This window comes from Crocodylus porosus, unplaced genomic scaffold (assembly GCF_001723895.1).
Source record: "Crocodylus porosus isolate Cpor-Errol unplaced genomic scaffold, CroPor_comp1, whole genome shotgun sequence".
NCBI lineage: Eukaryota > Metazoa > Chordata > Crocodylia > Crocodylidae > Crocodylus > Crocodylus porosus.
Window position 1 is genome coordinate 1,397,376 of NW_017728934.1, and position 22,199 is coordinate 1,419,574.

At 46.4% G+C, this 22,199-nt stretch overlaps 2 protein-coding genes across 2 annotated transcripts in view; one reads left to right on the top strand and one right to left on the bottom strand.

The window, feature by feature from the left end:
- Positions 1–9,152, top strand: part of ADGRE3 (adhesion G protein-coupled receptor E3) — a 44,058-nt gene extending 34,906 nt beyond the window's left edge. Inside the window, exons 9-15 of the mRNA XM_019546167.1 lie at positions 1,525–1,722; positions 2,203–2,438; positions 3,428–3,494; positions 4,563–4,654; positions 5,872–6,040; positions 6,543–6,650; positions 7,918–9,152. Of these exons, the coding sequence (XP_019401712.1) occupies positions 1,525–1,722; positions 2,203–2,438; positions 3,428–3,494; positions 4,563–4,654; positions 5,872–6,040; positions 6,543–6,650; positions 7,918–7,971 (924 nt within the window). The 3' untranslated portion in view covers positions 7,972–9,152. The remainder of the gene's footprint in view (positions 1–1,524; positions 1,723–2,202; positions 2,439–3,427; positions 3,495–4,562; positions 4,655–5,871; positions 6,041–6,542; positions 6,651–7,917) is intronic.
- Positions 9,153–9,342: 190 nt separating this feature from the next.
- On the bottom strand, positions 9,343–20,956 carry LOC109317529 (embryonic pepsinogen-like). The gene is made up of 9 exons (XM_019546249.1): positions 20,901–20,956; positions 20,251–20,407; positions 18,123–18,240; positions 16,129–16,247; positions 14,834–15,033; positions 13,898–14,011; positions 12,250–12,394; positions 10,902–11,000; positions 9,343–9,598 (listed from the first exon to the last, which is right to left on the bottom strand). Exons 1-9 carry the CDS (start codon positions 20,954–20,956, stop codon positions 9,461–9,463), a joined length of 1,146 nt encoding a protein of 381 aa, XP_019401794.1. The 3' UTR covers positions 9,343–9,460.
- Between the last annotated feature and the right edge of the window lie 1,243 nt (positions 20,957–22,199).

Here is a 22,199-nt window from a genome sequence, read left to right on the forward strand (position 1 = left end):
ACTAAATTCCAGCTGCAAAAGTGCAAGTGATGGACGTGCCAGGTAGAACCTACCCAGGCTTCTTGATGCTAAGCCAAGTCCATAGGGATCTTGGTAAAGAAATATTTATTTTGACCTGCAAACTGAGCAGGTGAATTATCCTTCACTGAGCCCTGTGGTGCTGTGCCTAGGCTGCTAGCAGCCCCCGAGCTAGCTAGCTTAACGCTAGTGGAGATTTCAGTCAATCATGCTGACATCACTTCTGTAGCTGCAGTGTGGATATATTCGGATGCATGAGGCACGGCCATTTTCAAATAGCAGAACCACACTTTAGTCAAGTTATCAGACAGTGATGCTTATTCTGGGGTCCTTTCATAATATAAACCAAGAACATGTGAAAATGCAAACAATGTCCATTGCCCAGCTTGCATAATTGAAAACCTGATCGACAACCTGTCGGGACTGCAAACTCCTATTTTTATTACTGGGGATAAAGATCACAGCAGTAACCGGTAGATCATCAGTCTGCACGTTGTCTTGCATCTATATTATAATTGTAAATGTTTTACCACAAGGCATGTTGAAATGTAGACCTGGTTCTGGTATCTAGTGCATATGCCCACTGGAGGGCACTGTAACATAGGAAAACTTGAAGCAAAGGGTGAGCTGAGCAAAGCTGGCAAAGAGATAAATGCCTCTGAACGCAGTTAACATTATTACAGGAGGTTAGGGCCCTGATCCTTCTCATGACATACACACCACTGTGTCTAATAATCTGGGGAAATCCCTTGCCATTCTGCCATTAAAATAAAGCAAGCAATGAGTCAGATCCTCAGATGAGGTAAAGCAGCATAGTTCCATTAAACACTAAGAAGGCAGTAGAAGTATGGGAATTAACATCAGCCAAGGGGATCTGGCCTTATAAATGAATTGCAAATAGACTGGATAAACTGTACTAATGACTCACGGTGTATTCCCCCCCAAGAGACCTAAGCAAAGTACTGTGAAGTGAACCACTGCCTTGTATACTATCTTCCTTGCTTCTGGGTGGAATAGCACACATGACACGACTTGCTGAATCACTCAAGCTGGTCAGAGTCTCGTGAGATCCTTCCTAATTTAGATCACGGCCATTGTGTCAGTGTAACAGAAATGGGGCAGGCTGGGGTTTAAGGAAATGATCATTTGTTTCAGACAGCATGTTGTGAAAGCAATGATTCCCTTGCTCTTAAACTGCAGCTGACTCCAGGGGGGAATGCAGCTCTGAAAATCAGTCAAACTTCAGCGCCAAAACCTGAGTCTCTGTCACCTTAGCTAAAGGGAAAAACTATAGCTAGCTTTATAATGGGCACCTGATTCACTCTGTGGGTAACCAATAAGCTGCGGGATGGCTACCTCATGCATCTACCAGGATGCAGTAGGTTCTCCAGCAAGCTAGGATCATGGACACTGAAGATCTTTGATCCTCAGGGAGGTCAATGGGAAACAAATGCAAGTGAGTGGCAAGAAGGCCCAGGATCTGACTTTAACTCTTCTTTGTCACAGGCCAATGTCCCTCTCACTATGATCAGCTACATTGGGCTGATCGTGTCCCTGATCTGCCTCATCCTGGCTATTGTTACCTTCCTCTTCTCTCGCACCGTCAAGAATACCAGCAGCAACTTCATCCACCTGCAGCTGAGCATTTTCCTCTTCCTGGCTTATATTATCTTCTTAGCAGGAATAAACCAAACTTATGTCAAGGTACAATAGGCAGGCTTCCCCAGAGCACAGGTCTTGCCATGGTGTCTTCCCCGGTTGAGGCTGAGCTCCCAGCTGGCCTGATTCTGTTTGCACTTTATACCAGAGTATTCTCCACTGATGTCAGGGGACTTTCTCCTGATTTATCCCAGGTGGGTGAAGGAGGAATTGGGCTGGTTACAGTTTTCATTGCAACCCCATGGCTTCAGTGAGTTCAGCGAACTTGAGCTGACATTGGGCTGGGTTTCCCCTTGGAGCTGATTCCATTGCAATGCAGACCCCAGCAGGTGGGAACCTGGATGAAACAAGGCCAGACCCAAAGTCTGCTCTGATCCCTCTGAGCCAGCTGGCCAAATTTCATGTATGACCAGTTTTACACTGGTGGAATATTTTCCTAGCCAGGTGGTTGGTAGCCAGCCAGCATGGGAGAAGTGAACCCTTCCCTTCAGACAAACCCACGCTGACCTCTCATTCCTCCTCCAGCTCCTGTGTTCCATAATTGCTGGTGTTCTGCATTATCTCTTCCTGGCTTGTTTTGCTTGGATGCTCATGGAAGGAGTGAATCTTTTCCTCGTTGTCAGGAACCTGAAGGTTGCAAATTATTCTGGTGCTGGCAGACACATGAAGAAATGCATGTATGCCTTTGGCTATGGATTCCCAACTGTGATCGTGTTGGTTTCTGCAATCATTTTCCCAAGTGGTTATGGAACTCCTTATCAGTAGGTGCTGGGTTCAAGGGGGTGGTGGGGACCTTTAGCCTGGCACAGGGGAGCCTTTGCAGAGCTTTCTGCTTAAAATGTGGTCAGTGCTTTGCATGCCTGGATAATGATCCCCATAGGGTCTCAGCAGTGGGGTCTGAACTTAAACATGCTAGCCTCCACCATGAAGCAGCTCCTTTAACTAGGATCACTAGCAGACCCTCACCCACCTTATGGATCAGGTAGTAGCTCAGTGGACCAGGAACGCATGCATCTTGCACATTACAGTTGCAGTCAGCAGGCTTCCTCCTCTGCCTGCTGGGATCTAATGCCTCTGCTGGGCTGACATGGATTGCAGACAGAAAACAGAGAATGCATAATATTTCTTGCACTCCATACAGGTGGTAAATGCTGATATAAGACACTGTGACAGGAAGCTTCCTGTGAGCTCATAGCATTATTCCAGTTTCCCCTTCCTTGCACTATGTCCTAGCCCTCTGATCTCCAAAAACTCCCATCCTGGGGCACAATTTCTTCCTCGTGTCTAAGATCCCAACTTCCCACTCTGAATCCAAGCAGGTTGTTCTCGCTATTCACGGAAATTTCTCCCTTTGTCCCAGGCTAAGAACGCATCGCCTGGTTTTTTCTGGCTTCTGCTTGATAACCAATGTACCCATCCAGAAACCATCAGACCCACTGCCTCTTTCAGGATTTGGAAGCAAGGGGCCCTGGATATTTTTACCAGGACTCAGTCCCACTCAATGTGAAGCATACAGCCTTCTAAAATTCCCCACTTCACACCTGTGATTCTTCTGTTTCTGGTGTCTGACCTTACTCCATGTGTAACCCCCACTAGCTTAGATGGAGAATGAGCATACAAGGTAGTGCCTGTGCCACCAACTTCTATTGTAATGACATCCACTGTCCAGGCAGCTAAATTAGGCAATAAAGGCTGTACCCCGTGTTCAATACCTGAGTTTTACTAATGGGACTTCTCTCTTTCTCTTTAGCTGCTGGCTGAATCTTGATAGGAATTTTAAATGGAGTTTCCTTGGACCAGTCTGCACCATAGCTGTGGTGGGTACAATCGAGTCTGGGGATTCCCAGAGCAGCAGGACCCTTGAGTGTCAAGATAATCTATCACAGGAAAGAACAGAGAAAGTATGGGCCCAAAGTGGGTTCATTAGTAGCCATCAGGACTGGAGCTCCCTGGCTTTGGAGTCTTGTTCTGCAAACCAAAAAAACCTGGCCAATGGGATTTTGCAAAGTATGGCTATTTTTCCTCCCTTTCTCATAGCCATCTCTAGTGCAATTAGTCTAGTCCCCAAACAACATCAGGCTGCCTCACTGAGCCTTACAGTGATAAACATTAAAAGGAGACAAATGTCTTGAAAGAGGGAAGCAGCACTGGAGAGCTGGGAACAAACTATGCAGCACACACATTACAAGGCTGTTTGGAGCCTTCAGACCGATTCTCCCTTCACACAAGAGGTACACTGGTCTCCCCCCCCAGTCTTCAGTGGAGAATTGGTCCCAGTGGCATTACTCCTGATTTACACCAGGCTGAGAGAACAGAATGGGGGAGTGAATATTTTGTATTCACTCATGGTCATAATAGCCTCATGAATCCATCCTTGGGCCTGTTTTCAAAGGACTTGGGCTGGGATAGCTTAATGGTGGGACTTCAGGGTAGGGCCTTGTTCCGTGGTCCGAAATCACTGGTCAAAACTTCCAGCACAAACGTCCCACTCCATATCCCAACCCATGAGCCCCCTGCCAGTGGCTTAAGTCACTGAAGTCAAATAAGGAGCTAGGCTGTCGTACAGCTGACCAGAGCGGGGAGATTGAGAGCACTGTGCTCCTCCAGGTGGGCCGCTTATACAGTCATGTCCATGTGGCACCAGAGGCAGGCTAATTAGCAGGGAGAAAGTGTCACTTTGCCATAGTGATATTCATTGGCCTGCTGAAGGCACTGCCTGGATGTGGCTACATTATTTCTTGTCTAAGAAGCAGCCTGCCCCAAGCAGTGCAGCATGTGAGGGCACCTCTTGGGACTACAGTAAGCTTGCTGGGTAGACGTCCCCATGAGAGGCTAGGTCTTCCATTTCATTTAACATTCATCAGACTTTTTCTTTTCTTTTACAGATAAATTTGGTTCTTTTCTGCCTTACTCTGATAATTTTGCAACGGCACCTTTCCTCCCTCAATACAGAGTTATCTACTGTGAAGAATACCAGGCAAGGTTCAGGGGAGAGAAACTGGGCATCTCTACATGTTTACCTGGCCCCTCTCGGTGTAGTCGGTCACCACCAAAACTATGTGCTAATCACTTTCCCTTCACGACACCCAGGGGAGGCATGGAAACACTCAGCCCATTTTACAGGGGTATTATCCGAGGGCCCTGGCAGACATTATACTGATGGTATGGTGTTACTTACACTATAAAAAGTAACCCTGCCACACATTCACTCAATTAACTGTGCAATAAAATGAGAAATCAGCCACAAAGATGGTTCCCATTTAATGCACAGCCTCTTTGGGGTTGATTTGCGTTGCACCTTAAATTGAATGTGTGGCACCCCAGGCTGCTCCACACCACCTGGACACTCCTCATGCTGACAATTGACCAGTCAGCCAATTGTCAGCATTGGGAGGGGAGCTAGCTCTGGTTAGCCAGAAACACCAGGTTACCCTGTCTTCATGCTAATAATCAGCTGATTGTCATCAGGGCACCTCAATTGGAGCTGCACAGGGGTCTGCAACTGTGGGTGGGGGGAGCTGATCATTTCCCCCACTCCCCAGACAGCAAGTTCAAAGCTGAGCATTGGGAACTTGCCCCTCTGTGGCACCTGCAGAGCCAGGCAAGCACAGCCCTACATGCAGGGCTGCCAGTGCCTGACTGTGAATTTCCTAGTTTAGATGATCCCAAACTACCTACTCTGGCAATTAGAAAGGGTATCATTGTGATCTGACCCCTGATTCCAACATCATATATTTTGCTATACATGTGTTGCATGGCATGGCATGGCAAGGATGGGCAACTGTTGGGGTCCAGGATCAGACGCCATCATGCTATTAAATGAACATCTGCCAGGGGTCCGAGATGCAGAAAGATCACATGACTTGCTCACTGTCCACAAGGCATACGTAGCAGATCCAGGAACTGAACTGAGGTCTCCTCAAACCACTACAGCTGCTCTCCTCCCGTGATGCTGGGGATTTAACTGACCTGTCCCGTTGTCCCATTACCAGCCTGCACACGCTCCCATTAGCAGTAGCAGCCTCTTTCCCTAATCCTTACTGAACGTTGAGGAGGAGCAGGATACATTTGCAAGGAGCCCCTACAGTAGGGACCCTGGGGGGAGACTGCTTTCAGATTGCAGCTTCACTGGTCTTGCCCTCCTGACTGGTGCTATCCCACCCACCTTCACTGCTGCTGTTTCCCCTGTTTCAGATTATTGACATTCAAAGCGCTGGCTCATCTCTTCATCATGGGCATCTCTTGGATCCTGGGTCTTTTCCAGATTAAGGCACTGGGTCTGGTCATGGCATACCTCTTCACCATCGTCAACAGCATCCAGGGAGCTTTCATCTTCCTCGTGCACTGCCTGCTCAATAGAAAGGTGACAGGCCTCCTCTCCTGATTTCAGGGAACCTTGCTATGGGGTCCTCCATGGTGTGTTCATACCTTCGAGATCTTCCTGTGGTTATTTCAGCAGGAAGGTGGTGGGGAGTGTGACTGAGCTTGATCCACCTCTGGGACCACAGCATGAGAGCTGTTCAGCATCATACACTAACTCAACACAGCTGTTGAACCCTGAGACAGCGGGTCTGGATCCTTTGTGGGGAAATTAAGATTGGTCCAGTGAAGCCCAATATCAGCTGAGGACCTGGCCCACAGAACAGAATAAAAAATCATAGGAAAATAGGACCGGAAGGCATTACAGATAGTGACCTCAATCCAACTCCCCACTCAAGACAGTCATGTGCAGAATTGGCAATGTTGGGATTTAGTCAGCAGGCCAGGTTGCTTTTGCTGTGGGACTCAGCATCAAGATACAGTCAGGGATTCATGCTTAATCCCTGTCCAGATCCCATTAGTGACGGTGGGCTTTCATTCCCCAGGTGAGAGAGGAGTATTGGAACTGGTGTAAGAAGTGTCGTCCAAGCACAAAGGGACAACCTTCAACCTCTGACTTTTCTATGGCTACCCTCCCATCGAGTGCTATCTCGGTAAGAGAGCAGAGATTCATGGCTTTAGGGAACCAGCAGCAATGTTGTAATTTCAATTATTCCACCTCTCTCTCTGTGTTGCTCATTTGTGGATGTTAAACTTATGGCCTGCAGGCCGTATCCAGCCCAAGGAGCCAGGTCATCCAGCCAGAGGACTTCTATTCCAGCTCTGGCCATGGTATAGCAGTGTTTCTGCCTCTTGCTAGGACTCTGGTTACTAGTGCCAGGTAGCACTGCCACCACGATATGAGATGGGTTTCTGGCCACAGTGGTAGGACTTCCAGTTGCAATGCTGCTGGGGCTGCCTGCATGAGAGTTGGGCTGTGGCCTGCAGGCACCTGAAAAGCAGGGAATGTGGCCCTCCAACCAACCTGAGTTTGACACCTCTGCGGTAGCACTCTCAGTGAGATATTGTAAGCAACACCAAACCTTGTACAACTAATCTCGCAGGTGTCTTTGCCAAAGGATAGAGTCTCATGCCAGTAATGGTGGGTCCCAGGGAACAGAATCAGCTGGTTTCACTGGTGGAGCTGATTGTAAAATTCAGGGGGCAATTTGCAATTTTAGCACTAAGTTGTCGTAATTTTGAACCTTTGCTAAATTTGCTAAAGCATAAGGGATCAGTCTACACAGCACCCCTTACGCTTTCAAGGCTGTGGCCAAAAATGCCTCACCTACTTGCTCTGCTCTCACGTTTCCCACCTGGAAATGTAGTGGCGGACGTGCTCTGGGACTGCTCTGCTCTCATTTTGGAAACCTTGGTCTCCAGAGCACTGGAGAGCAGTGCCAGGAGTGTCCCCAGAGCACCTTCACCACTGCATTTCTGGGTTTGGTGCTCGCAAATGGGAGGCACTGGACGAGCCTGTGTTCTTTGTCCGTAGCCTCGAGAGCATTGTGGTGCAGGGAAGAGATGCCATTTGGATACTCAAATGGCTGGTTTCATAAATAAATAAGAAAAAGGAACACCTTATGCAAAAGATTTTGTGCATGTCCGTGACAACTTTCTATAAAAACAAAACAAAAAAAAAATCCATCAAGATTTTGAGGACTTCTGGAAACTACCTTCACCAATAAATGATTTCAATGGATGTTCTCTTGCATTCTGAATGCTACAAGTAGCTGTTCAGTGGCACGGGAGACTAGAAAAGCCAGGTGCTTGCTCTGATGTCTGTTCTGTGATGCTTCTATGTAAACGCGGACCTCAGCATTTGACATACCTATTTCAATGGCCTATTTTAAGCTTCATATTGTTTTCTTTCTCTTTCAGGATGTTCTGCAAAAGACCGGCCCACCTCAGGAAAAGAAGATGCAATGGGAGTAATCTCCATGTCTTTTTATCTCCCCTGGTCTGATGCAGTGGAAGTAGGATGGCAGACTCTGTGTGTCTGATTCCTTAAAGTTCCTGCATCACTGAAGAATGTCTCTGTTCCCCAACCTTTGAGTGATAATGCCTTGAGATGGTGGATGTAGAGCCATCAGGCAAAACTGTGCCACTTCATGAGATGGGAGCTATGAAGTCCTGATTGCCCAACCTTTCCCCTGTGCAAAAGCAGTTTAGTTCAGGTTTAGCTTGAGCAGGACCTGCATCCATTTCTTATAGTTGAATTCAACCAGGTTCTTCTTGGTCTACTCTTTCTATTTTTCTTGAAATTAGTCCTATGGTATTTCCTAGGGATTTTTCCCAAGGCACAAATCTCAGTCCAGAATCAGATTTTCTATGTCTTGACATTTGGCGTGATATGTGAGATCTGGGGGGATGGAGGCAGGGATGATTTTTTGTTCTTTGCTTTACAGAATATTTTATACTTCTCGTTTCAGTGCTTATTGCTTTGTTATTTGTATGCCATATCTAGGATCCAGGCACTTTCAGTGGGTGATGGACAATAGACAGATATACCACATGAAGGAGGAGCAGTCAGAGCTAGGCTTGTGTGTACAGCCATAACAGTGGTATTCTCTGACTTCCACGTGCTTATTTGGGAGGGCTGGAAGTAGCTTGTCTTGGTGTAGCTTTTTGTTTTAAAGTGTCAGCAGTGGTGAATAGCACCTTACTTCAAGGGAAGTCTCAAAGATGAAGGATGGTCCAGTGAGTGGATGCCAACTCAAGTTCAGTCCCCACCCCATCACAGACTTCCTTTGTGAGCTGGGACAAGTCATGAAGCAGCTTTCTGCCTCCATTTACACTCAGTAGCTGTGGATGATGGCACTGCCCTGTCTCACAAGGGTGGTGGGGTGCTCAGATACTGTGGCAATAGTAACCAGGTAGGGGACAGCTTCTCAGATAATAAGAGCCACATAGCAGCGTTCACTTCAGTGGAGCAATGGCAGTTTACACCCACTGAGGATCGAGTTCAAAGACTTTGGCAGAATTACTTACAGAGTACAGTAGGAAGGGTAAAGGGAATACAGTGTGGGTCTGTGAGGGGGTGGAGAGTATGTTTGGCAGTTGGAAATGGGAAGTGTTTTGTGTCTTATTTTGTATACAAATAAATATCTGATCAACCAGTTCTGAATAATTCCTGTTTTCTTTATTTCTTGATAAGAATCATATCAATTGTACACCACAGAAATTCTTTCCAGAGATATAATCACATACTACTAAGATGTTACTATCTAGTTCAACAGAATCAGAGCGAGAAGGAGCAGAAGGGACCTATAAGATCACAAAGTCCGTTCCTCTGCTACAGGCAGGAGGTAACTGGGCTCAAATGAGCTCAACAGGTGCTTATCCAACCTCCTCTTGAACACCAAAATATAATTATGGTAAATTGATTGCAGGATGGATCATAGCACCCGCTGCTGGGTGATGTCTAAACAGACTTGGCCAGACCAACCCGGTTGTTTTCCCTGTCAAAGATGCTGTAGTACTCCCTGATGAATACATCTCCCAAGATCCACAGGCTCACATCTGTTTCCTCAAAATTAGCAATGCAGTCTAGTTTGTCAACCTAGATTAGGACAAAAAGACCCCAAACAAAATAATTGGTTAGTAAGTCTTGTTTCCAGAGGAGTTGGTTCTTCCACTGTAATTCCCAACAGCTTTATTACGTCAAGTATTACAGGGTAAAATTCTCCCACCGGCCCCAACTGGAGCAGCAATTGGCAATATCCTTTAGCAGCGGCTGGAATGACCCAGCTTGGGTCTGACACAGGCTGGTGCTAGGACCTGGCTGGGGACACTGCTTGCTTCCCCTTGCTGTGGCACAGCAGAAGCTCCCACTGCCTGGCCATGGCATGGGCAAAGCTTCTCTGCCAGCAGAATCCCACCAAAGCCCCCCACTCCATGGGCAGGTTCCCGTAGCTCCACAGGCCAATCGTAGCCCACAGGCCATAGGTTGCCAACCCCTGTGCTAGTCACTGGAAGAGCTTTAAAGAGCCATTGTGGCTGGAACACCAGCAGGGATTTAGACCCTTCGAAATATAGCAGAGCAGAACATCAAGTGATCATCAAATCTGCCTTGTGCCCCAAGGCAGGGTAAAACTAGATGAAGGCTAGCCTCAATGGATAGTTGTCCAACTTGTTCTTAAAATCTTAAATAATGGAGAATCACACCATCTCTAAGTAGTCTGTTCTAGTGCATTTTTTCCAGTTAAAAAATGTTTCCAAACATCTAGCTCAAATCTTCTTTTCCTCGAATGATGCCAATTCTTTCTTTTCTTTCCTCCCTGGACAACATCCAAATACCATCCTCTGAATAACAACTTCTTGCATAGCGAAGAGCTGTGATATTGTCTTCCTCCAACCCTAGTCCCCAGTTTTCTCAACTAAAACCCCCCTACTTCTTTCAACTTTTCCCCACAGGTCCTGTGTCCTAAACACCTTAGGGTTTCTGTTGCTCTCCTCTGGACTCCCTGCAGCTTGTCTTCTTGAAGTACAACATACAGACCTAGAAACAACACTCACACCGAGGCTTCATCACCACTGAGCTGAGCAGAACAACCACTCTTCCTGTCTTACATAAGATACTGCTAATACACTCCTCGGGCAGTAATTCAGACCTCTCCTAGGAAACCTGATACAAAGCCTCATAACATCAGTCTTTCTACCGATTTCAGTACACTTTGGGGCAGGCTACTAACTCCTTATCCCCAAAGCCTTCTCTCAAGCATGCTCCTTGCTCTGCTCCCCAAGCCCTTCCCCCTGAGCAGCTGTGCAATGGGAGGGGGCAGCTGAGCTGCGACTGAACCCAGTCCATTTAGCTGTGCCCCACCGTGCTATTGTGTCCCATGAAGAAAGGCTCCATATCATACCTGCTCAGTGTAGGCTGAAGGAGGCAGAGGGAACTGGATCCCATTGATTACAAAGATGACATCAGGCAGGCTGGGAATGTCATTGCAGTTAACACTATACTACAGAGGACCAGAAAAAAAGAGAATCTAGTTATGAAAGAAACAACGTGGTCATTTTACAAGGCAAAAAAGGGCAGAGGGGCTGTCTCAGAAGCTAAGTGGTCTGGGGTGTGGGTAGTACTTGGATGGGCGACCACCCTGTAATCCTGTATTTGTGACAAGAAGTCATGGCCTGTGCTTTGAGAAGAGTAAATTATAGAAACCTAATGAGTAGCAAGACTAAATTTGATCCTATTGTCACTGCTGAGAAATAGATGGAACTAGGCAGGGTTTGGATTTAGGTTGCTTTGGCTTTAAATTAGGCAGGCATTGGGTTGAAGACAGCATTGGTTTTCTCCAACGATCACTCAGCCACCTCTGAGATGATTATTGATTCATATGTATAAAAGCCTTGATAAATGCCAATGTTTTGCTCATTAATTCCATGGATTATGAAAGCAGACCCTCACCAGTGCATCATCCTGACTGATCCAGCCCCAGGGAAAGGAGTGATCAACCCAAAAAGAAATAATTAACTGTTGATACGACAGTCGTAATAAAATAAATCCAGAGCTTCCAGCCCTCTGTCCTCCCCCACTCACAAACGTCAAGCCCTGGAGTCCCCCAGGATAGTGCCCAAAGCTGGTTTATGATGATTTTCCCCCCTAGTTATGCTGATGTAATACCTATGACATTTATGCCATTACATGGTGTAATGAAATAGGATTCCCTCCTGCACCATACTTAAAGCCCTAAGGCTTATCCCCACATATGAGTTAAACTAGGATAAGTCAAAGGTGTGTACAACCCTAATGAGTGTGTTGGGCTAGTGCATGCCAGTTCTGATAGCCAAGTGTACAGAGAGGAGTTACGTGGCCTTTGCCCTCCCACACTGGCCAGAACCCATGTACAGTTGGGTCAGCTGGGGGCAGCTTTCAGTGCAAGTCCAGATCAGGGTTCAAACTCATGTCTCTGGAGTTGTAGTAAGACATACAAATCATTTTGCTGCCAAGGACCCATCTGAGATAAAATAGTTATATGGACCAATAGGAAGTAGGGAACTAGAATAGACAAGGTCCCACAGGAAACCCTAGGATCAACCAGGACCCTCAGGCTTTTGCATTGTTGCTTTTTCTGGATTACTAGTAGAGCCAAAGCTCAGGAAGTGGAGTGAGGCCGAGCCTGCAGGCTCTGCTGGGAATGTCCCAGGGACTGAAACACTTTGAGTGCAGGGGGCGGTGTGACAACAGGCTCCCACAAGGACTCTCACCTCGCCATACTGTCCTGGAGCAGCTCCAACGTGTTCCAGTATACTCATAATGCCTGATACAGGCCCAACCAAGAGAGATGTGCCGGTATCAACAACAGCTTGGCAGCCAGATTTACAGGCGATCACCTTGCCATTCACAATGACGCTGAATGATTGAAAACATAAATAAGGTGCTATAATAAGGGGCTTATATACCAAAACAGCTCTCATTGACTTCATCCTGATGTCTGCCAGAACAAGGACTCCATACAGTCAACTGCCAAAACATGCAGGATGCAATCCAAAGCCCACTGAAGTCAAGAGGAGCCTTCCCACACCTGCTAAGGTTTGCAACAGCTTGAAGAGAACTGGCCCAGATTCCAGGCCAGCTCCATTGGCATAACTGACCTATGACAATTCATACAAGTTGAGGATCTGGAACAAGTCTGCGCTCAGCTGGGGCTGATCCAGTTTCTAGCTCCAGCTGGAGGTGATCAGGGCCCTGACTGGGTGATCCCCAGGGCCCTCAGGAAGAGGTGCCACCCACACTGGCTCAGACCTCCCAGCAGACAGCTGTCTGAGCACCTAGACTGCCTGTCTGTGTCTCCTGGGCTGCTTGGAACCTCGCTAACCTGCCCGACTGCTTGCTTTCACCTGGATCCTGAATCCTGCCTCACCTGAGCCAGTACATTGCACTGCCTGAACCTGTGCCTCACTCCTGCCAGACCCTTTCTCTTGATCCTGTCTGTCTCGACTGCTATGCCTGCCTGATCCCATGGTTTTCCTGCCCTTCCTGCCTGTTCCTGAGTGGTCCTATCCTTGGCTTGGACTCCCTGATACAACCAAGGGCCTTCTTTGGCCACGATCTCATTACAACTGTGTCTTCAGGCTTTGGACTCAGGCTGATATCCAGCTTGGGAACCAATTGCTACAGACCACTGAGTGGGAAGAAGCCGTGAAGCAGAGTCTACATTGCTTCAGGATGGCGAGGGTCAATGACGAGCTAGAGAAGAGGCATCAAAGGCAAGTACTCAGCATGCCAGTGCAAGCTCAACTGAGTTTTTAAGAGCAACTTGCTGGAGGACCTGCCTGTCGCACACTGGACTCCTCAGCCACTCAAGAAGCTGTGGTGGTACCCAGTAACCTACCAAGGGTATAATCCTTATGGTCTCCCGAGACCAATGGCTGCCAGTGAATGATACTCAGTTTAACCTCTGTGCTCTTTATGGTACCTCCTTCTCTACCATGTCCCCTTGGACTGACTGCCCACATCCCAGTCCAACCTTATGTGTGCCCTGTCTGTCCTACCACATATGCAGAATGGAGATGATAGCAGAAGGTCTTTATAGTAATTACTGTAAAAGTCTATAGGGATGTGAAGTGACATCATCACGGTCACCCAGTGCAAAGGTTGGGAACAGACTGGTTTCCTAAGTTCTAGGTAGACGGGGTCTCCAGCCAAATTTACAAAGTTAAATAGGCACCCAAGGATGCACATAGTGTTTACATGACAGCCTAATGGGGTTCGACCCCACTGACATCCTGACTCCTAAAATCAATGTGAGTTAGGTACTAATGGAGGAAAAAATGGCTTTGGGTTTTTAATTGCAATTGTGGAAGTGTACCAAAACCAAACATAGTTATTTCATTACCTTTGTGTGTTACATACCTGTCCATTGTGATCTGCCAATAGCCCTGGTAAGAGACAGGGATCCAGTTGATGGGGCCAGTAAAGTAGGACTCATCAATTCCACCAAAAGTGACCATACTGCCAGTTTGCTGTCTAAAAATGGCAAATGTGTATAATTACTTGAAATACCAGTGTGTTAAGTGCTGTACAAATACAGAAACTACGTAAGACAGCCCTTTTGCCAAAGAAGTACAATATCAATAATGGACCAATCCTTGTAATAATTGCTTGCCTTAAAAAAAAAAAACAGATTAAAAACATGTGCATTTGTTTCTAACTGAATCATTTTAGAGAAATAATCAATTTAATTATATTCCCATCAGCAAGACCATCACTTCTTTTTCACCATTTGCTATTCTTCTGCTTAAAGTCATATAAGTTATGTAGTAGGGGCAGCAGGATGCGACTTAGGTGACTGATCACATATCACAACAACTAGTGAATAATTTAGCTCTCCTAGGATACCATTCACCTGGGACCTTAGAGTGCTTTCAACAGCAGTATCCCCATTTTATAGAGCAAGAAACAAAGGCACAGAGAAGACAATTGTCTTGCCCCAAGTCACGTAGCAAGTCAGGCCAGGATGAAACTCAGGCTAGCACCATAATCACTGCTTGCTAAAGAGTCATTGGGAATAGCCCATGGACAGGGAACAGGACTTTGTTTCAATGCGGAGGCAATGTGTTTTTGTGGACCATACACCACCATGGAAGTTGGGAGAGCAGGGCTCTACTCCCGGTTCTACCACTGGTGATGGGTGGCCACAGGCAAGTCATTGCACCTCACCATATCTGAGACTTCACATTTATAAAATGCAGCTATCAACAGCAGGGAGTAAGTAGAGGATCTTGATCCAGGATTTCCCACCACACTCCTATTGAAATGCATTGCTTCCATGTTTAGCAAGTCACTTACTGACTCAGGTACACTGAAAACAAGTGCTGCTGCACCAAGTTTTCGCTTATCATGTTATCAAAGACAGGAGTGAGCCCATCAGCAGCTATATTTGGATAGGCCAGGCCCAGGATCCCATCAGGAACAGTGTAGGTGAAAACATCCCCCGGCTCGCTGGTGCTCAGTGCTAAGGGCTGGTTTGTGTCCATGAGGGAGGAGATCTGGGAAAGAGAAGGGTCAGTTCTTTAGCTCCTTATCAAGCCAGAAAACCACTGAACTGATGGGTATTTAAAGGAAATGTCACATAAAAGCAATGCTGAGTGGGTGAGGCTGTTCTCCCAGGAAATGTTTTTGCTGCTCTGTGCTTTACACATCCAGAGACCACTAGAGACAGTTAACACACACACAACTTGAGTACTCCTGCAGTCATTTACTCTGGTTTTCATTCCTGTCCTGGGGAAGCTCTGGCCACTGCCAGCTATCTCCCCTGCCACTGAGGGACCAGACACAGTCACAGTGCCTACTGTGGGCAACTGGCTTGACAGAGCTGATATGTATCCACTCCTCAAAGTGCTCACAGCTCTCAATGCCTGGACATGTGTTGGGGACTTCACTGGAGGTATTCACCCCAGGAAAAGACAGACTGGCAGGGCTCTGGGGGATGGCAGAGTGGGTAATGTGCTTGCAGAATGGTCCCCTCCCCCAGCTGCCTATTGCAAAGATGCTGGTTTAGCACTGGGTGGATGGCCTTTACGATTGTTTGTCCACTCACTTCTGGCACCACCTCCGTGGAGAGTTATATAAGAAGGGAGCAAAAGAAGCCAGTGCTCCCATGAGGTGTGAAAGAGGCAAATACTTGTGCTGTGAGTATACTCTGCATGGGCCTATGGCCAGGACAGATGGCAGCTGGCTATTGTAACCCCATTGGTGAGCAAGAGGTGAGCTTATAAAGCTGCAACCCGAAAAGAGTATTGTGGAGAGGCAAAGTACCCCATCCTGTGAAAAGGACACATCTTTGGAAATAACATGCCCTATGGCATGTGTCCCTGGGGCAGTGTGCCTATGTCCCACCTCCTAGCCAGGAGTTTTGCACCTAAGTCCCTTTGAGGGTTTGTGTGGCAGTGCCCAGCTGTACAGCCAAGCCTGTTTCTTTGCATAGCAGGAAGGGTGTAAGTGGCTTTACTGAGTGACTCGCCATTTATTGTCTCCTCTGGAGTGAGATCTCCAGTGGGTATAAGCTGGCACAGTGCCACCCCATTTGTGAATCACTGAAATAATGGGGAGGGCTGTATCCTTTCTACTGAGTTAGTACTTACTAGCACTGTATCGGATCCCACAACCCCGGTCATGCTGCCTGTGCCATACTGAATGGATATGTTGGCCCCTGTGCTATGGTAGGTGGAGGATTTTGATGGATCAAACCTCTGGTGATTTTCTGCAAAAGAATATTTAGAAAAAGCATCAGCATCCAGCCCTACTATAAAGAAGAGGATAAAGCTCAGCACATAACTGTTTAGTGTAATCAATGCTGTTAACTTCATGTTCTATATTTACAAGTACTTAGTAAAATCTAAGGTATTTCTTTGGCCTCGGCCCACATACCATGTTTTTCTTGCATCAAACACCTCTTCCCACCCCCCCACCCCCCCAAATCAGGGTGTGTGTATTAAGTAGGGAAGCTACTAAATACTGAATTTCTGCCTATTGGATCTCTGCCTAAAGGAGAAGCCTAATGCTTTGATTTCTTCTCCAAGATCAACTGCCCAGCAGCAGCAGTGCAATTTCCTTTCACACAGCTGAGGGAGTCAATTGATCTAATGTTAATGGTCATCTCTCTCGCTCTCTCCCTTTAATGGTCTTGATTTCCATCCATTAATCAACTAACTTTTCTTCTGGCAGTTTAGATGTCTTCTAGCTACTCCTCATGTCACTTCTGTTTCACAGCCTTTTACGACTTGTTTAGCTCTGTGCCACCTCTAAGAAGCCATGATTGTGGAAAAAAGTTTTTTCTTTATTTTTGCCTTCCTAAAGACACACTGCATATTATTCCAGGGCATGTTGTACGTGATAAAATGTAGTAGTATCATAGTACCTTCTAGTCTTTAATGCATTTATCCTCAAAACGTCCCTCTGGAGAAGGGCAGGGCAGTGCTGTTAGACTATGGGGGATGAAAAGGGGATAAGTGCTTCACCCCAGGTTACACGGGACCTCTGAGAGCAGGGTCTGAGTCTGAGAGCGCAGATAGAAGTGCAGCCCCCCCTGTATAACTGAGAACACTTTGCAGGCTCCAGGAGGAAGGGGATCTAGCTTCTGGTTGCAACTGCAACTGAAAACAGTCTGGGAGGCAGCACAGGCAGAAGTTACAGAAGATGCTCTGTTTTGAAATGTCTTCATCTGACCCCTCATGGAATAAGGGTTCAGCTTTTTGCCCAATCAGCCTTTTTTGCAGCTGTCTGCAGCCATGTACTCGTGTTTGGAAATGGCTATACACTGGTTTCTGTGACTGGATCAAGCAAAAACTGCTGTACAGTTCCCTAGGTCTTAATCATTGGGTGCGCCTCCATGTACGCATCCTACGCCGTAGCCTATTTTACTGGGCATTAAAGTGTTACATAAAAAAAATGCAATTATGCTAACGTGCAGTAAAATAAGCACCACTTAAAAAAATGCACACTCTTGGTACTGGGCATTGATGCAGATTAATGCCCATTTATTTGGGACCTCGCATTGGAGGTACTAAATTTAATGCTTATTAGCAAAAGCACATTAATGCACCCAGGATCATAAACTCCACCTACAGAAGGGCTTAACTTTACTTGCACAGATAGTCCCATTAAAACAAGGAAGACAACAAGCACTGTGTTTAGAATTAAACATGAGCCTGTTTGCAGCACAAGATGTGCACAAGGTAGTAATTCTCAACCAGGGTCCTGTGGCACCCTGGAGCGCCTGGAGATCCAAGGCCCTTGGGTGCCACACATTGTTAGCACTGTTAGATGTGCAAACCTTATTCAGAAGGTAAACCCAGAGATTTCAGTTGGAATCCACAGTGAAATAACCCTTTCTAAGATCTAAGTCCTTCGCAACAGAAGAATTGCTCCAGTGTTTTTCTGCAGTGCAAAAATGAGTGAAAACTAAGAGCTGGTATTTTGTTAAGAGTGTCTTGAGCCTAAAAAAATTGAGAACCAGTGGCAGAGAGTCACACTGGGAGCTAGCTGTGAACACGGGAATTAAAGCCAGGTCTCTCACGCAGTCTCACAACATGTTAAAGGAGTAGTGTAGATGTGGGGGATGTATTCAGTTACTTACGGCAGGCCGGACTCTTACAGGCGATGGAGGGAACCCAGAGGTTGGATGAACCGGTATCGAATACAACGGCGAACTCCTGAGGAGGGGTCCCAATGGAGATTATTCCAAAATACTCTGTCTGTTCAGGGAAGAGAGACAACAACGATTCTCAGCAGCTAGTTATACATACACGTGTGTCCTCTACATCTATAATACTCCACTTCAGGCATGTGAATAGGCACTAAAGGCCAGAGCCAATAAAGGACCTAAGCATCTAGGCAAATCTCACTTTAGGCACCTAATCCAAACTTTTCAGTGGGAAAGGCCCTTCTGAGCTTCTGCCTCAGATTGCATGTGCCTGAATGCTGGGGGTGCTGCTGTTACTGACCTGAAAGCTCCTAGCTACCAAGGCTCGACACCTGCAACTGTCTCAGCTTTGCCAGGTGCAGCATTTGTATGTGTGTCCAGGATGGCAGCAAATCGAGTCAGGGTGGCGCAGCCCCCTGCCAGTCAGCCTGCCAGCCTGGAGCTGCTCTGCCCCGGCTCAACGTGCTGCAGAGAGACTGGCTGGGGCACAAGGTTGCTATAGTGCAGGGCTAGTTGGCAGGCAGCCCCCACACTGTAGCACCCTCATGCCCCAGCCAGCACAGGCCACCATTTACATATGCATTGTGGCACACCACATAACTCTGCCACAGGAGAGGACTTGTGTTGGGCAGTACTGTCCTACAGCACAGTTAATTTGTTCACTCCAGCCTTATCGCGCTGCATGTGTAAATGGTGAGGCTTTAGTGTGAGTCTAATTAGTCAGCTCTGTAGTTGAGCATACGTGCAGTTGCCCCCACTGAGTCCTCAGAGCAGAGCTGGCCTTTGAGCAGTGCAAATGAGGCAGCTACTCTGGACATAGTGTTGATCTGCGGCCACACACTGCAATAAGCCTCAGCTGCAGTTTTTAGACTCCAAGGCAGAAGAACTGCAGTTGAAATATGGGAAAAATTAAATTGAACAAGGCTTTTCCCCTTGTGTTTTATATTGCCTCACTGGGTTCAGACAAGTTGGCTGCTCCATATGCAAACACTTCTTTGTAGCTGTTAGCATTCTTCTGATACTGTTCGTCACTGTTGCAAGCACTGAACAGAGTTTCCAAGGTGAGGTCAAATACGTGCTAAGAACAACGTCATGGTTTGATCGAGGGTGAACTATCACAGTCAGCCGATGACCCCTACTGGTCTTTGCTGCAAAAAGCCTAAACAGTCTTATTTCAAACTAAATGATCCCCTCCATACCACCTGATCATCTTCCAATAACATGAGCATGCATTTTACTTAATTTGAAATTGTAGTCAGCTGTCTACAAATTTTGTCCATTTATTTTGGTACATATATTTAGATACTTAAGTGGCTAAAATACATTCTGGTGCCTAAATGCAGCTCTAAGGTCCTGACCAAAGTCATTGAAGCCAACAGGAGCCTTTCTACTGACTTCAGTGGGCTCGATCAGGGCACAAAAGCCCTTAGCACCAGGAGCACAGCACTGTGTTCTCTTTCCTGTAGCATGGCAGGACTTGCACATCTATCCCAGGGATGCATGAGGCCAGTGCCTAAGGCCAAGTCAACTTGCAGTTACTCATCTTCTCAGTTTTCTGGGGACAAATAGGCTGGCAATTCCACCAGGACGGACACAGGTAAATGTGAACCATAGCTTAGTCCCGGACACAAACATACCACATTGTCTTGAATACAACATGCACCTTTTCCCAAAAACTTGTGCTGGAAATCGCAGTGTGACTTATGAAGGAAATACGGTAAGAGCAGTTTCTGCCCATTACTGAACAGAAGTGAAAGTAAAACCTGCACTCACAGGGAGCAGAACAATGAGCAGGCCGGGCTCCCCCACTGCTGCTATTCAATTACTTATTACAAGGGAAAATCTTCTTTTCTCTTCCATCTGCCTTTCAGAATCAGGGTACATATTTTATTCTAGGGAATTTTGTATACGAGAAAATGTGGTGATAGGGGCTTTGTTCTATATTGGCAGGTAGACCTACCCATCCAATACATCAGCCTTGGGATCCCCAGGAAATCTGGAAAGCAACCATAAAGTACTTCCTTCCCTGAAGCAAATGAATTGTACCAGAGCATAAACTCACATCAAAGGCATTCAGTAGTGGCTCAGAGACCCCCTGGGAAGCTAACGAGCGTGAATATTTGGTGGCAATGTTACGGCGGTGGTGATACAGGTAGTCTTCCAACAAGCCTTTTTCCCTCAAGATTTGCCTTATCTTCTTCCCTTTCTGCAAAGCAACCCTTGTGTGCAAGAAAACAAAAAACAAACAAAAAAACAATCAAGAACCCCAATCAATATACTGTCCTTCCTCAGACTTTTCTTGTTCACTGAGCCTAAGGGAAACAGTTTATATTAAAGCCATCAACTCCCATGATAAGTGCAATAGGTTTCCTTATTTGGCTGGTCGAATAGACATTTTAAATCAATGGAAACATTCCTCTGGTTATTAAACATGGGTATAGTCTCACCAAGGCCAGCACAAGCACCTTCTCCATTTAGAATGGCCTTGTCCTTCTCATAACTTCCCATCTCTTCCCAGACCTTATCCAAAAAGAGATCTTTTCTCCCTCCCATGTTTAAGCTTTCTACATTTCTTATCCTTCTGTTGTTAGATTAAATGACCCGGGAGCCAGAAGGAACCATGAGTTCATTTTATCTAGATGCTTTTTTTTTTAAAGCAAGCTGGTTAGCAGCAGTGGCAGATGAAGGAGAAGCAGTAAAACAGCAACTTACTTGGTCAAGCCTTCAGAGAGGGCAAAAAGAGCACAGAGAACCACGAAGAACCTCATCCTTCTGTTTCTACAGAGACTGCTGCAGATGCGGGACTGTTGAACATAACTTGACTGTTTTTATAGTCTGAAGTTCACCCTCCTCAGGGGGGGACCTTCAGGAAATCAGATTACAATAGAAATTCCAGCTAATTTTGGTGATAGCAGATCACTTTGCAAACACCCCAACAGCTGACCAAGGACTAGCCCCATAGCAAACAATTTCCAACGGCAGTACATTGCACCAAAGAACAATGCACATGTTACTCACTGCAGTAGATTGTGCCTTTGATAATCATTTGGAGTGCTTTAATCGTTCACTGGTTTATACTTTCCTTTTTGGATTCAGCTTTTATTTCCTCCTCTTGCCTTGGATAACATTGAATGAGACCCTGGCTGGTTTCATCTCCTGTTACTCCATTGCCACACAGGGAATGGATATACATACCTGTATCCCAGTGCAGCATATTGGGTTTACTGATTCCAGTCCCTAACATCTATGGAAATATGAAATTAAATGACTAGGGAATGCAGCCATAATGCATGTAATGTGAGTGAAAACTGCTGGGAGGCTGAGCTAGTGATGTAGAGTAAATGAAGGCACCAGTCAGGAAAGTGAAAATGTTTTGGTGCTATCTTTTAAGAACCTAGATGCAATGTAGCAATGCTGCAGTCTGAAGATGAACAAATGGCCTTTAACCAATCTTTGGCAAGGGATGGGTCACAGAGGCACCTTCACCCATCAGTGGCAAGGGGTGGGATTGCCATGAAATGCCTGTGAAATGGGCCCTGTGCCCGGCGAGCAGGCCATGAAAAACCCTTTGTCTCACCATGATTTAAGCAGGTCCATAGTAATAGTCTGCTTGCAGTTAGCAAACTGCTACATGAGGCTGGACGTGGACTGATGAATCCGAAACTGGTGGGACTTACACCAGTAACAGGTTAACTTAGATTCTTTCCACTTTAATTCTCCACCACACTGGGCAACTTAATGGCTTGTCTTCTACTTTTTCTATTGGTGTAATGTTAATGACAACAGTGTACTATATCATCTCTCTATGCCCCCAGTCTGCTATAATAGCATATCTTCCCTTCATTTGCTCTCTGTCCCTGCCTTTCCATACTGCTTTCTACACCACAATCTGTCGTCTGTCCCTTTTCATAGTTGCATAATTTCATAGATGTTAGGAGCTGGAAGGGATCTTACAAGATCAATGGTGTGGCAGCACAGTAGGGGGTGCTACTATGCAGAGACACCAACCTC

What these genes read in the sequence shown, in the direction of transcription:
- LOC109317529 (XM_019546249.1), bottom strand. Translation starts at nt 20,956, where the DNA reads ATGAGGTTCTTCGTGGTTCTCTGTGCTCTTTTTGCCCTCTCTGAAGGC. An exon ending in CACTACTGAATGCCTTTGAT is followed by an intron (nt 18,241 to 20,250) that starts GTGAGTTTATGC and finishes TTCCCTGAACAG; the next exon opens with ACAGAGTATTTTGGAATAAT. An exon ending in TTTTCAGTGTACCTGAGTCA is followed by an intron (nt 14,012 to 14,833) that starts GTAAGTGACTTG and finishes TGCCATTTTTAG; the next exon opens with ACAGCAAACTGGCAGTATGG.